Source organism: Myotis brandtii, unplaced genomic scaffold (assembly GCF_000412655.1).
Source record: "Myotis brandtii unplaced genomic scaffold, ASM41265v1 scaffold105, whole genome shotgun sequence".
In the NCBI taxonomy this organism is placed as follows: Eukaryota; Metazoa; Chordata; class Mammalia; order Chiroptera; family Vespertilionidae; genus Myotis; species Myotis brandtii.
In genome coordinates, this window is record NW_005353538.1 from 1,328,746 (window position 1) to 1,341,182 (window position 12,437).

A 12,437-nucleotide genomic window follows, 5' to 3' on the forward strand; every position below is an offset into this window, starting at 1 on the left:
CTGTGCCGGGGTTAGAGTGGGAGTTGTGGCAGTAGTACATGGGTAGATTTGGGAAATATTTGCGGGTTGTATCCCCCAAGCTCTAGCCAGGAAGTCAGAAACCATGCTAGTTACTTCCAACAAAGGGTGTTAACACATTTCGTACCGCATAGAAATCTCTAAGACATATGCAGGGACCACACGTTTTTGGGCAAACTGCACGTTATTTAAATCATCATAACTACAGATCATAATGCACTTTAGGTGTTGTTTTTCAATAATTATAACATTTTTATTTACAAAAACAATTAAACAATTAAAGTTCCTAGTACTTTTTTAACATATGGTACTGTGTAAAACATTTTCCTCTATGAAGAGGGACCAAACAAAATTTACATAAGTATCTAGATTCACTTCTTTTTCCATGGGTGTGAAAAACGAGAAAACTCGTGAGCGGTCCTTAACAGATGGTGCGCGAAACACAAGAAAACTCCTGAGCGGTACAAAATGTGTTAAGAGGACAGGGCAGTGCCCTGGTGTGGCTCAGGAGGTCACGGTTCGATTCCCGATCAGGGCACATGCCCAGGTTGCGGACTCGATCCCCAGTATGGGGTGTGCAGGAAGCAGCCGATTAATGATTCTCTCCCATCATTGATGTTTCTATCTCTCTCTCCCTCTCCCTTCCTCTCTGAAATCAATAAAAAATCCTATATAATAAAAGGCTAATATGCAAATTGACCAAATGGTGGAACGACTGGTCGCTATGACGTGCATGGGCCTAAGCCAGCTGTCGGACATCCCCCCAAGGGCTCCCACATTGCAAGAGGGTGCAGGCTGGGCTGAGGGACGCCCCGCCCTCCCAGTGCACAAATTTGGCACCGGGCCTCTAGTAATAATAATAAAGGATCCACTGATGCCCAGCCAGCATGGCTCAGTGACTGAGCATTGACCTATGGACCAGAGGTCCATAACAGATGGCGCGTGAAAAACGAGAAAACTCGTGAGCGGTCCTTAACAGATGGCGCGCGAAACATGAGAAAGCTCGTGAGCGGTACGAAAGGTGTTAAGTATGGGAAATTGGTTACAAAAGTATTGGAAGGGCTGAAGAAACAAAAGGGAGGGTAGAGGGTGCTGAAGGGATGCAGGTTAAAGGGGTGGCACCCACTGCAGTGCAGGGAGAGGTGCACAGTGTCTGGAGTGGCCGTGGAGGGGCCACATGAGCACGGCTGATGCGGAGACCTCGTCCCACTGCTGCAGAGAGCAATGGCTGCCTGTCCTTCCTCCCATCTTCTCACGTCTTGCCAGGGCTCCCATTGCCAGAAATTAACAGCTGGCAGGGATATCTGGAAAAACCAGCATATAAAGCATAGTATAGAAGGGAGAGGGTCGGGGTTGAGGCAACAGAGAAATAACCAGGAGAGGAAGAACCGACAAAATGTGGTGAGAGGTTGGATGTGGGAGGTGAAAGGGAAGAACCGAGGATGACTCCCGGGTTTTGGGCTTGAGGAACCGGATAATAGGGGAAGGTGGGGCAAGAATTGATTGAGGGAAAAATTACATTAAAATGCTAGACTGTCTGCCTAACATACATGATAAACCACATAGAAAGGAGGGGAGTCATTTCTTAGAATCCTAACCAACTGTGAGGCTCACATTATGCTGGAATGTGAGGAGCGGGGCTTTGGAGCTCAGGCCTCCCCCTGACACCGGGTCTGCACCAGGGCTGCGCTCTCGGTGGATTTCATTAATGCTCACACTTAACTCATCGGGAAAAGAGAAGCAAAATGTGATGGGAGCTCAGATTCTCCACTAGGTTTTAGGGAACAGTCAGATTGGCTTCTTTGGCTAGAGCTGAGTGAGACTCCGCACTGATAGATAGAGTTGCTTTCTGTCATTCATGGTAGTTCTGTTCTGTAAGTCGCCATGAACACTGAATTAACAAATACTGAACCATTGCTCCTGGGGAAATACGGGGTTAGATTCCTTTGTGCCTCTGGTCGCAACATTTTCATCTGCCAGCCATTGGTTCATTGAGTTCACAGCCACCAGCACTTGTCCAGTGAAACTTGTCTCACACTCTCTCCACCAGGCACATCACATCCTTACACTTAGGAACACTAGACAGCCGCTCGGAACCATGCCCGGGGCCGTTTCAAACCGTAAAATCATTGGCTAGACCTTGACAAGGGCCCTGCTTACAATGTGAGAGCTGGAGCCAGGGGCCCTGGGGGCCTGGGCAGCCTCTAAGTTTCACTGCTGTGAGCATGTTTGCAGATAATCACGAAAACACTGCACACATTGGCTTTGAGGTTGCAAATAAAGTATAGCGTGTGTGTGAATTCACAAATATGGAATCTTCAAATTATGAGGATCAACTGTACCTCCTCCCTAACTTACTGGTTAACAGGTAGGCCTTCTAGCTTTTCTCCCTACTTCAGCACACCCACCCACCATAGCTCTCCAGTGATCATCTTCAGACAATGTTTTCATCATGGGCTCCTCTCTTCTCTTTAACAATCTGTAGTTACTCCCTTTTGGCTTGCTCTGTGGCCTGGGGAAAATCAATTTAACTTCTATGCCTCAGTTAATCTATCTATGAATCAGTTACAATAAACACTAACAGCCCTAGCCGGTTTGGCTCAGTGGATAGAGCGTCGGCGTGCAGACTGAAGGGTCCCATGTTCGATTCCAGCCAAGGGCACATGCCTGGGTTGTGGGCTCAATCCCTGTAGGGGGCGTGCAGGAAGCAGCCAATCAATGATTCTCTCTCATCATTGATGTTTCTATCTATCTCTCCCTCTCCCTTCCTCTCTGAAATCAATAAAGAAATATATTTTAGCCCTGACCGGTTTGGCTCAGCGGATAGAGCGTCGGCCTGTGGACTCAGGGGTCCCGGGTTCGATTCCAGTCAAGGGCATTGCGGGCACATCCCCAGTGGGGGGCGTGCAGGGAGCGGCTGATCGATGTTTCTCTCTCATCGATGTTTCTGGCTCTCTGTCCCTCTCCCCTCCTCTCTGTAAAAAATCAATAAAATATATTAATATATATATTAAACACCCACAAATCATAGTCTTGTCCTGTGAATAAAAAACATGAAAACATTACGTGCCACAAAAAGTGAGATATAATAATTCTATTACTAAGTATACAGTTTCAACTTGGCCTTTTAGACTTTCCACTGGGCTAGTCTCTTCGTACCCCAAAGTCCTCACATCCCATAATTCCCCACTGTGAACTACAATCCCAGGCACTTGCCATGACTCATACGTTCCCACCTCTAACCAACCTCTATGCAGGCTCTGTTCCTGGCTTGAAGTGTCCCTCACCTCTGCCAATCCTAGGTTCTCAGCACTTCCAAATAAACAAACGTAAAACAAATATTTACATCTTCATTTCCTCCTTTCACCTTATTTATTAAAATGACAATATAGGAATAAAAAACTCCCAAACAAGGACAAATAGTAAGAAAAAAAGTTACAGCAGACAAAATAGCAACAATTTTTTAAAGCTTTTTTTTAATGTTTCAATTACAGTTGGTATACATTATTATATTAGTTTCAGGTGTATACTCCAGTGATTAGACATTACATGACTTACTAAGTGATCATCCCAAAAAAACTCACACCCATCTGATACCACACTTAGTAATGAGAATATTATTAACTATATTCCCTATGCTGTACTTTACTTCCCCATGACTATTCTGTAACAACCAATTTGTACTTCTTAATCCTGTCACCTTTTTAAAAATATATATATATTTTGATTTTTTACAGAGAGGAAGGGAGAGGGATAGAGAGTTAGAAACATCAATGAGAGAGAAACATTGATCAGCTGCCTCCTGCATACCCCCGACTGGGGATGTGCCCACAACCAAGGTACATGCCCTTGGCCGGAATCGAACCCGGGACCCTTCAGATCTGGCAACCCTCAAAATGTTCTCTGTATCTATGAGTCTGTTTCTGTTTGGTTATTTTGTTTTTTAGATTCAATTGTTAATAGATATGTATTTTTTTGCCATTTTATTGTTCATATTTTTTTATCTTTTTCTTCTTAAAGAAGACCCTTTAGCATTTCTAGTAATACTTGTTTGGTGGTGGTGAATTCCTTTAATTTTTTTTTTTTTCTCTGGGAAGCTCTTTATCTGATCTTTGATTCTAAATGAGAGCTTTGCTGGGTAGAGTCATCTTGGTTGTAGGTCTTTGCTTCTCATCACTTTGAACATTTCTTGCCAATCCCTTTTGGCCTGCAAAGTTTCTGTTGAGAAATCAGCTGACAGTCTTATGGGAGCTCCCTTGTAGGTAATGAACTGTTTTTCTCTTGCTGCTTCTAAGATTCTCTCCTTGTCTTTAATCTTTGACATTTTAATTATGATGTGTCTTGGTGTGGACCTCTTTGGTTTATCCTGTTTGGGACTTTCTATGCTCCCTGGACTTGTATGTCTATTTCCTTCACCAAGTTAGGGAAAATTTTCTGTCATTATTTATTCAAATTGGTTTTCAATTTTTTGCTCACTCTCTCTCCTCTTTCTGGCACCCCCATGATGTGAATGTTGGTTTGCTTGAAATTGTCCGAGGCTCCTTATACTACCTCATTTTTTTTGGATTCTTTTTCTTTTTGCTGTACTGATTGAGTGATTTTTGCTTCCTTATAATCCAAACTAGAGGCCCGGTGCACGAAATTCGTGCAGGGGGTGGTGGTGGTGTCCCTCAGCCAAGCCTACACCCTCTCCAATCTGGGACCCCCCACCAGGATAGGATCGGGCCTAAACGGGCAGTCAGATATCCCTCTCACAATCCAGGACTGCTGGCTCCCAACCACTTGCTTGCCTGCCTTACTGATTGCCCCTAACTGCTTCTGCCTGCCATCCTGATCACCCCCTGACCACTCCTCTGCCAGCCTGATCAATGCCTAACTGCTCCCCTGCCAGCCCAATTGCCCCTAACTACCCTCCCATGTCAGCCTGGTCACCCCCAATTGCCCTCCCCTGCAGACCTGGTCCCCCCCAACTTCCCTCCCCTGCAGACCTGGTCCCCTCCAACTTCCCTCCCCTGCAGGCCTGGTCCCCCCCAACTGCCCTCCCCTGCAGGCCTGGTTGCCCTCAACTGCCCTCCCCTGCCGGTCATCTTGTGGTGGCCATCTTGTGTCTGCATAGGGGCGGCCATCTTGTGTGTTGGAGTGATAGTCAACTTGCATATTACCTCTTTATTATATAGGATTGCTGATTTGATTCTCAGCTTCATCTACTCTTCTGTTGATACCCTGTAAATTGTTCTTTATTTAAGTTCATGTACTATTCATTTCTGACTGGTCCTTTTTCACACCATTGAGGTTCTCACTACATTCATTGGACGTCTTTATAACCCACTGGAGGCCTGATGCATGAAATCCATGCAAGCATAGGCACTCACAGCCCCAGCTGCCTCGGCCCTCGCGGGCCCGGATGCTGCCACCCTCTGCAGGGTGATTGATCATGGAGCCCCCCGCCCCCATCGATAGCCCTGCAAAGGGTGGTGGCAGCCCCGTGGCCACACCCCCCGCCCACTGGTCATTCCAGAAGGTCATTCCGGGAGGTCATTCTGGAAGGTTGTTCCGCCGCCCAGTCTATTAGTATATTAGCTAATTATTATATAGGATGTTATGAACTCTGCATCTGGTAGATTACCTGTCTCCATTTTGTTTTTCTGGAGTTCTTTTCTTTCATTTGGGACATATTTCTTTGTCTTCTCATTTTGGCATCCATCCTGTGTTTGTTTCTATGGATTAGGTAGAGCTGCTATGTCTCCTGGGCTTGGTAGAGTGGCCTATAGTAGTAGGTGTTCTATAGGGTCCAGTGGCATAGCCTCCCTTATCACCCCAGCTGGGCACTTGAGTGTGCCCCCCGTGTGGGCTGTGTACCCCTTCTCTTATAGTTGAGCCTTGATTGTTGTTGGCATGTCAGTGGGAGGAATTTACCGTGAGGCTCATCAGCTGCAAGGACTGGCTACAACCACTTACCACCAACTTCCAACCATTGGATTGGATCAGCTGTGCAAGGGTCCACCCCACAGAACAGGACTTACTTCAATGGGGTTCTGGTGCCTACTTAGTCTGCCACCTGAGTGTATTGTTTATGGAGGTGGTTGGGTGGTGGTGCTTTGACATGGTCTGAAGCTGTCTACTGGGTGCATTGGCTCTGGGGCCTCCCTGGAGGTGCAGGCCAAGTTCAGTCACGGCTTGTGACTCACCTGGCATGAGCTACAAACAATATGCAGATGGCTGCTACTTGTGCTGGGCTTGGAGGTGCCCAGAAGAGGCCAAGCTGTGAACCAAGGCCAGCTGCTGCTAGTGTCGAGCCTGGGCCACTTAGTGAGAGGGATGGGGCATGGTCAGGCCAAATGCTGCTTGTTTGAGAGATTTTAGGAAAATCTAAAGCGTGAGCCAAGACAGGCCATTTGTATGGAAAAGCCACTGGAAACAGCTTGGATGGGCCCGAAAGTTGGGTGTGGTGGGGTCTCAGGAAATCACCAGGACAGGGCTAACAGTGTGAGCCAGGTTGATGGGGTCTCAGATATGACACCCACCTCCAGCTCTTTGGGAGAGGGCTCAGCAAAGGAACAATGGCCTCTGCCAGCACTTGTGTCTGGAAGAAACCTGGCCCCCCAGCTCTCACCCTGATACAGGACAATTCAGTTCCTCCTTGTATGGCACTGGTGCCTTTCAAGCTGCTGCCCCTGTGCTGTAGCTAGAGGGAGTGAGTCTGAGTAAAGATCATGTGTGGCCCTTTAAGAGAAATGCCTGGGACTTTAGCAGCCTCCATCTCCTTCAGCGTCAGTCCCCTCTGTTTTTTACAGCCAGAAGTTATGGGGAGCCTGGTGTGGGGCTGGTATCCCTTTCTCCTTAGGGGGAACTCCCCAGCCGAGATATCCATCCCAATTTTTATCTGCCACACAAGGCTGTGGGAGCAGCCTGTTCCTTGTCTCCATCCCTCCTACCAGTCTCAATGTGGCCTCTTCACCTTTAATTTCCTAGTTGTAGGACTTCCATTTGGCTAGATTTCAGGGGTTCTGAATCATGGTTGTAACTTTGACATGGTTGTGGGAGGAGGTAACACATTTACCTATGCTGCCATCTTGACCTTCAGAAGTTGTAGCAACACAATTTTGGAAGATGGACAAGTGATAGCTGATTTTGTAGCAGGAGCAGGTAAAGCCTGCAACATGACTGCCTGTGGAGGAGAGGGACAGAGAAACTAAGAAGTAAGCCATTTGACACTACAGAACCCTCGAAAAGATCAGGAATTAAAAGTGGGTAGAGTCTGCCAAGTGATAGTGACCCAGAGACTTGGTCACTGGGTGGAGCTCTGACCCCACCCTGCCACTCTCGAAACAGAACATGCCATCATTGCCACTGGAAACAGTCCAATTAGAGAAATATTATTGATTTTTATTTGATCTTAGAGAGGAAGGGGGGTGGGGGGAGAGAGAGACAGAGAGAAACATCAATTTGCTATTCCACTTATCTATTCATTCATCTGTTGATTCTTGTATGTGATCAGACTGGAGATTGAACCCACAATCTTGGCGTATCGGGATGACACTCTAACCAACTGAGCTACCCAACCAGGGCAATATTATTTATTTAAAAAGTAAAAGATTGAGCCCTAGCTGGTTTGGCTCAGTGGATAGAGCATTAGTCTGCGGACTGAAGGGTCCTGGGTTCGATTCTGGTCAAGGGCACATCCCCGTGTTGTGGGCTCGATCCCCAGTAGGGCTTGTGCAGGAGGCAACCGATCAATGATTCTCTCTCATCACTGATGTTTCTATCTCTCTATACTTCTCCCTTCCTCTCTGAAATCAAGAAAAAATACATTTAAAATAAATAAAAATAAAAGATTGGAAGCAAATAAAGTGGAATGTTAAGATTCAATAGTATGGTAGGTCCATGTTTTCTCAACTGTGTGATTTAAAGATCTTATTAAGAAATCTACTTGAAAGAATGAAACACATTAAACATTCACTCAGTCAACCTTATTGAATTTATTGTGTGCTCAGCACTGTTCTAGGCTGTAACATGAGAAAAATTATAAAAGATAACAAGGGAAAAATATACTCCGCACTATATTGATTTGCAGGCATTTCCATGTCGCTTTGTAAAGTGTTCCTAGGTTGTTTTGGGGTATGTGGTCTCCTCCTCCATGTCCCCCGAAAGCTTCCAGCACTGTTGAAGTATGTGCCACAATGGACGTCCCCTGAAGAACAGGGGGTGGGACAGGAAGGGTGGCCTCCTGCTGATGGGTCAGAACTGAGGTCTCCTAAAGGGGAGACATGTTGAGGGAAACTACCAACCCTGAGGGCTCAGGGTCCTCAGTGAATCACAGGAAGGCCAATGTGGGGAAGCCACAGAGAGGCCCTGGGACCCGCACTCCCCCTCCTAGGAGATGTGCTTGAAGTGCTCCCTGTAGGAAAAAGATGCATAGCTACATGCTGTACTGGGTGCTGCCAGGCTCCTCACCTTCTCCTTTCCTCCTGATTGTGCTAACACCAGGCACTAGCACCACCAGAGGCCAGTGGGGAAGTCTAGCGCCCAGTGAAGAAGTGGTAAAGGTCCAACATATAACCTATGATGCTCAAGAGAAGGGGGGACAGTGGGGACAGAGGTACCAGCAGAAGGGACTGGTCTGTGCTTGGCCAACGCCCTGGGCTGGGCTGCTCCCTGTGCACAGGGTATTTTATTTCTATGCAATGAGCAGGGCTCTAAATGTTCAGAGTGAGCAAAGCTACACAGCATGGGAAGGAAATCCAAGACATGCAGGCCTTTCTAGTCCCACACCAGGCAAATCCCTGTGCCTGCTGTGCGAGGTGCTGCGGAATACTGGTGGGAGGCACAGAGCAGGCCCAAGTCACCAGGGCCATGCCACACATAGATGCCAGATGACATCAGAACACACAGGCAAAAAGCTCTATCCACTTGGCACAGGCATCTCATGCAGGCCCCCAACCTGAATAAGAACAAGGGCTTGGGTCCGGCCAGCAGCCTTGCCAAGGATACCTGTACCCTCAGGGTCAGATCCAGTGGAACCCTCCTGTGGGTGACAGATGCACCCCAGCCAGGGATGCAAGCACAAGTGGAAGTGGCATCTCACTGGCAACATGGCCAGGCAGAGGATGCCTTGGAGGGGAGGGTGCCCAGGGGCATGGCACCCTCCGTCTCACCCTCCGCTCAGAGCCAGATCTCCTCACTGCTCACACTGGACACTCGGTAGATGTAGCCCAGCATTGGGAGACGGATGAAGCCTGCCGGGTCGGAGATGCCCAGGAGTCTCAGTGACCCTCATCCTTGGAAGTCAGGAAGCCCCTCCCTGCCCCTAGGGACTCAGAGGCATAAGTAAAGGGCTGAGGAGCAGGGGAGGAGGGTACCTCGGCTGGTGAGGAGGCCGCCGGGCTCTGAATCCAGGAGCTCTGGCTCTGGCCGGCTGTTATTCCAAGCCGTCTGTCGGTCTGCTGGTTTCCCTGTTGGGTGACAAAGGGGGTGGTGCCAGGACAAGGAGTGTGCCTGATGGGGCCTTGCCCCTCCGAAGTACCAAGGTCTCTTTTTCTCTTAGAAGCATCTCTGAAGCTCAATTGATTAGAGCATCGTCCCAATACACCAAGGTTGCTGGTTCCATCCCCGGTCAGGGCACATACAAGAATCATCCAATGAATGCATAAATAAGCAACAAATCTATGTTTCTCTCTCTTGCTCCCTGCCCCCCCCCTTCCCTTTCCTCTCTCTCAAATCATTAAAAAAAAAAAAAAAGGCAGCACCTCTGAAGATAAAACAGGGGCCACAGAGGGTCCTGGATGTACCTCTGGAGTCTGGAGTGAGGTCGTTGAGCTGAAGGTTGGACGGGAGGGACATGTTCTCCCGGGGCAGGCGCACGTTGTTGAGCTTCAGGTTGTTGGAGTCACTGCAGGTAGACAAAGCCTGGGATGTGCCCTGGCTCCAGCAGGATGAGTCCTGCTTTGGAGCCAGTTCCAGGACTAGCAATAGCTGCACCTCCATTCAGCCCAGCTCCCCAGCCCAGGGGCAGTTACCTAGAGAGCAGAGATGGGCGCCGGGAGGGGCCTGAGGAGAGAAACCATACCACCACTTCAGTGTGCCCTCCCACACCGGCCTTTGCCCCCTGCCCTTCCAGACCCAGGACTCTCAGGCAAGGAGTCTCTCAAACACCAGCCCTGGCTCTGGGACCAGAAATGCCGTTCCCAGTGCCTGGCCCTGCCTCCTGGATTACCCGTGGGCACACCCCGGAGACACCTGTCCTGCCACTTGTCAGATGACTTGTTCTGCCCGCCCTACTTTCTGCCCTGCTGCTCACCCTGCCCTCCTCTCCACTCTCCCAGCCACCCATCACTTTGGCCTTACCTTTGGTCTTCTTCTCTTTCCTGCAGACCAGGCAGGCCACTAAGGTGCTGAATGCCACCAGGGTGCCCAGCGATAGCCCTCCGGCTACAATGATGCCCAGCAGTGGCACTTCCACCCGAGTGGCCAGGAGTCCTGCAGGTGGTCTTTTGGTTAGGTTCCAGGAAGGCAGGGCCCCCAACTCTGAGATGCCACAGGTCCGACTCTGTCCTCCTTGCCCAAGGTGGCTGGGGACACTCACTCACAAGCCTCATCCCAAGGGCAGCAAGTCCTCCCGTTTCTGTACTGACGCTCCTCGCTCACCTTGGGCTGGGAGTGAGGCACTGGTGACCCCCACATCGTTGGCAGCGACCACAGAGAGGTTGTGTGCCAGGTTGCGAAGCTGCAGCTGCACTGTGTGGTTGGTGAGCCAGGGGTAATTCCGGGCATCCAGCACCAGGAAGTCTGAGGTGTTGACAGTCACCGGCCCATCCTGGTCGATCCAGGTCACATTGGCAGGCGGGTTGGCACGGACCAGGGCAAAAAGAACAACCAGGAGGCCCTGGCCCTGAGCTTCCTGGTACTTGGCCCCGACCTGGGCAATCTCCGGTTTAACTGGGGCAAAGCAGAGGCCAACGTGCTCTCACCGCAGCTCCTCATACTCCTGCCCTTTCCTCCCAAACCCAGAGGGACTTCTAAGGGGACACTAGGAACTAGGATAGCTATGTCCACCTCAGAGGCAGCATTTTGTAGTGATCAAGAGTATAAACACAAGGCCGGTCGGTGTGGCTCAGTGGTTGAGCATCAACCTATGAACCAGGAGGTCACAGGTTCGATTTCAGGTCAAGGCACAAGCCGGTTTGGAGGGCTCCATTTCCCCAGTGGGAGGCAGCTGATCACTGAGTCTCATCACTGTTTCCATCTCTCCCTCTTTCTTCCTCTCTCTCGAAAAAGTCAATAAAAACATATTTTTAAAAGAGTATAAACACTAGAGCCAAAATGTATGGATCTGAATACTGGCTGTGCTTCTTACCAGCTAGCGGTGTGATCTCTGCCAGATTGCTTAACTTCTCTGTGCTGTTTTCTAATTTGTAAAGTGGGGATAACAACAGGGATTCGCTCATGGGATTATTGTGAGGATTAAAGTTAGTTAATATTTGCAAAGCGCTTAAATGTGTGTTCAATGTCCTATCAGACCATCTGCTATGTGGCTGCTGGGGGTCCCCGGGCAGAGGACCTCGCCCCCTGCCCACCTCGGGGACACTCACATTGCACATTGAGGATGACCGAGGCGTTGGCGGCCGGGCCACTGCCCGGGTCCTGCAGGGAGCAGTTGAGCTCATGCTGGGACCGCTGCGCAGTGACAGTGAGGGTGCTGGTGCCCCCGGAGAAGACCTCCCCGCCCACACGCAGCAGCCGTGAGGTGCTGGCCTCCTGCAGCTGTCCATCCAGGTACCAGGCCAATCGGGGGGTGCCAGACACCCCCGCCACTCGGCAGGTGAAGGGGTGGCGTTCATTCTCCCGAAGTGCCCGCTCAGCCCACGCCTGGCCATCGATTTGCGGCGCCAACTCCCCCCAACCTGGAACACGACAGAACGTTCTGGGTCGGGCTGGCACTGCTCTGTGACCACGATGAGGCCCAGTTACCGAGGGGCAGCAGGCGGAGAGGTCTCCCACAGGGAGTGGCTGCACCGTGGGCACGTGGGTCGGGAAACCCAGCGCTGGAGCCGAGGGCCTGAAGGCGCCCCAAACCGAGGTGCAGGCAAGAAGGGGAGAGAAGGCGCGGCCCGGAAGTGCCTGCAGAGGGGTGTACCTGAGCTCAGGAGGGCTGGCAGGAGCAGCAGTGTGTGCGGGAGGGCGGCTGGGCCTGCGGGCAGCGCCATGGTGGCCGCGGCCGGGCTGCCAAAAGAAGGGGCGGGCCTCGACATTAGCCAGGTGGGAGCGGGCAAATGTATTCCTCCAGAACTAGGTCTCCAGAACAAAAATAAACCACGCAAGTAAACCAATGTAGACCGACCCACGGGGCGGAAGGCAAGGAGGCGAGCAGCCACGCGCGGAAGGCCGAACTGACTCGCCGGCGAGCAGGCACAGCTCCGCAG

At 50.3% G+C, this 12,437-nt stretch overlaps 1 protein-coding gene across 7 annotated transcripts; it reads right to left on the minus strand.

Annotated features, from left to right (window-relative positions):
• Nucleotides 1-6,862: 6,862 nt before the first annotated feature.
• TMEM25 (transmembrane protein 25) lies at nt 6,863-12,431 on the minus strand. Of its 7 annotated transcripts, none has more exons than XM_014539080.1 (8): nt 12,152-12,431; nt 11,607-11,918; nt 10,663-10,953; nt 10,363-10,494; nt 10,035-10,065; nt 9,807-9,907; nt 9,378-9,470; nt 6,863-7,186 (listed from the first exon to the last, which is right to left on the minus strand). In XM_014539080.1, exons 1-8 carry the CDS (start codon nt 12,264-12,266, stop codon nt 7,017-7,019), a joined length of 1,245 nt encoding a protein of 414 aa, XP_014394566.1. In that variant the 5' UTR covers nt 12,267-12,431; the 3' UTR covers nt 6,863-7,016. The 7 variants fall into 7 exon arrangements, with proteins under 7 accessions (XP_014394566.1, XP_005856847.1, XP_005856844.1 ...); XM_005856785.2 differs by lacking the exon at nt 6,863-7,186 and adding an exon at nt 7,978-8,209; XM_005856782.2 differs by lacking the exon at nt 6,863-7,186 and adding an exon at nt 7,978-8,272.
• Between the last annotated feature and the right edge of the window lie 6 nt (nt 12,432-12,437).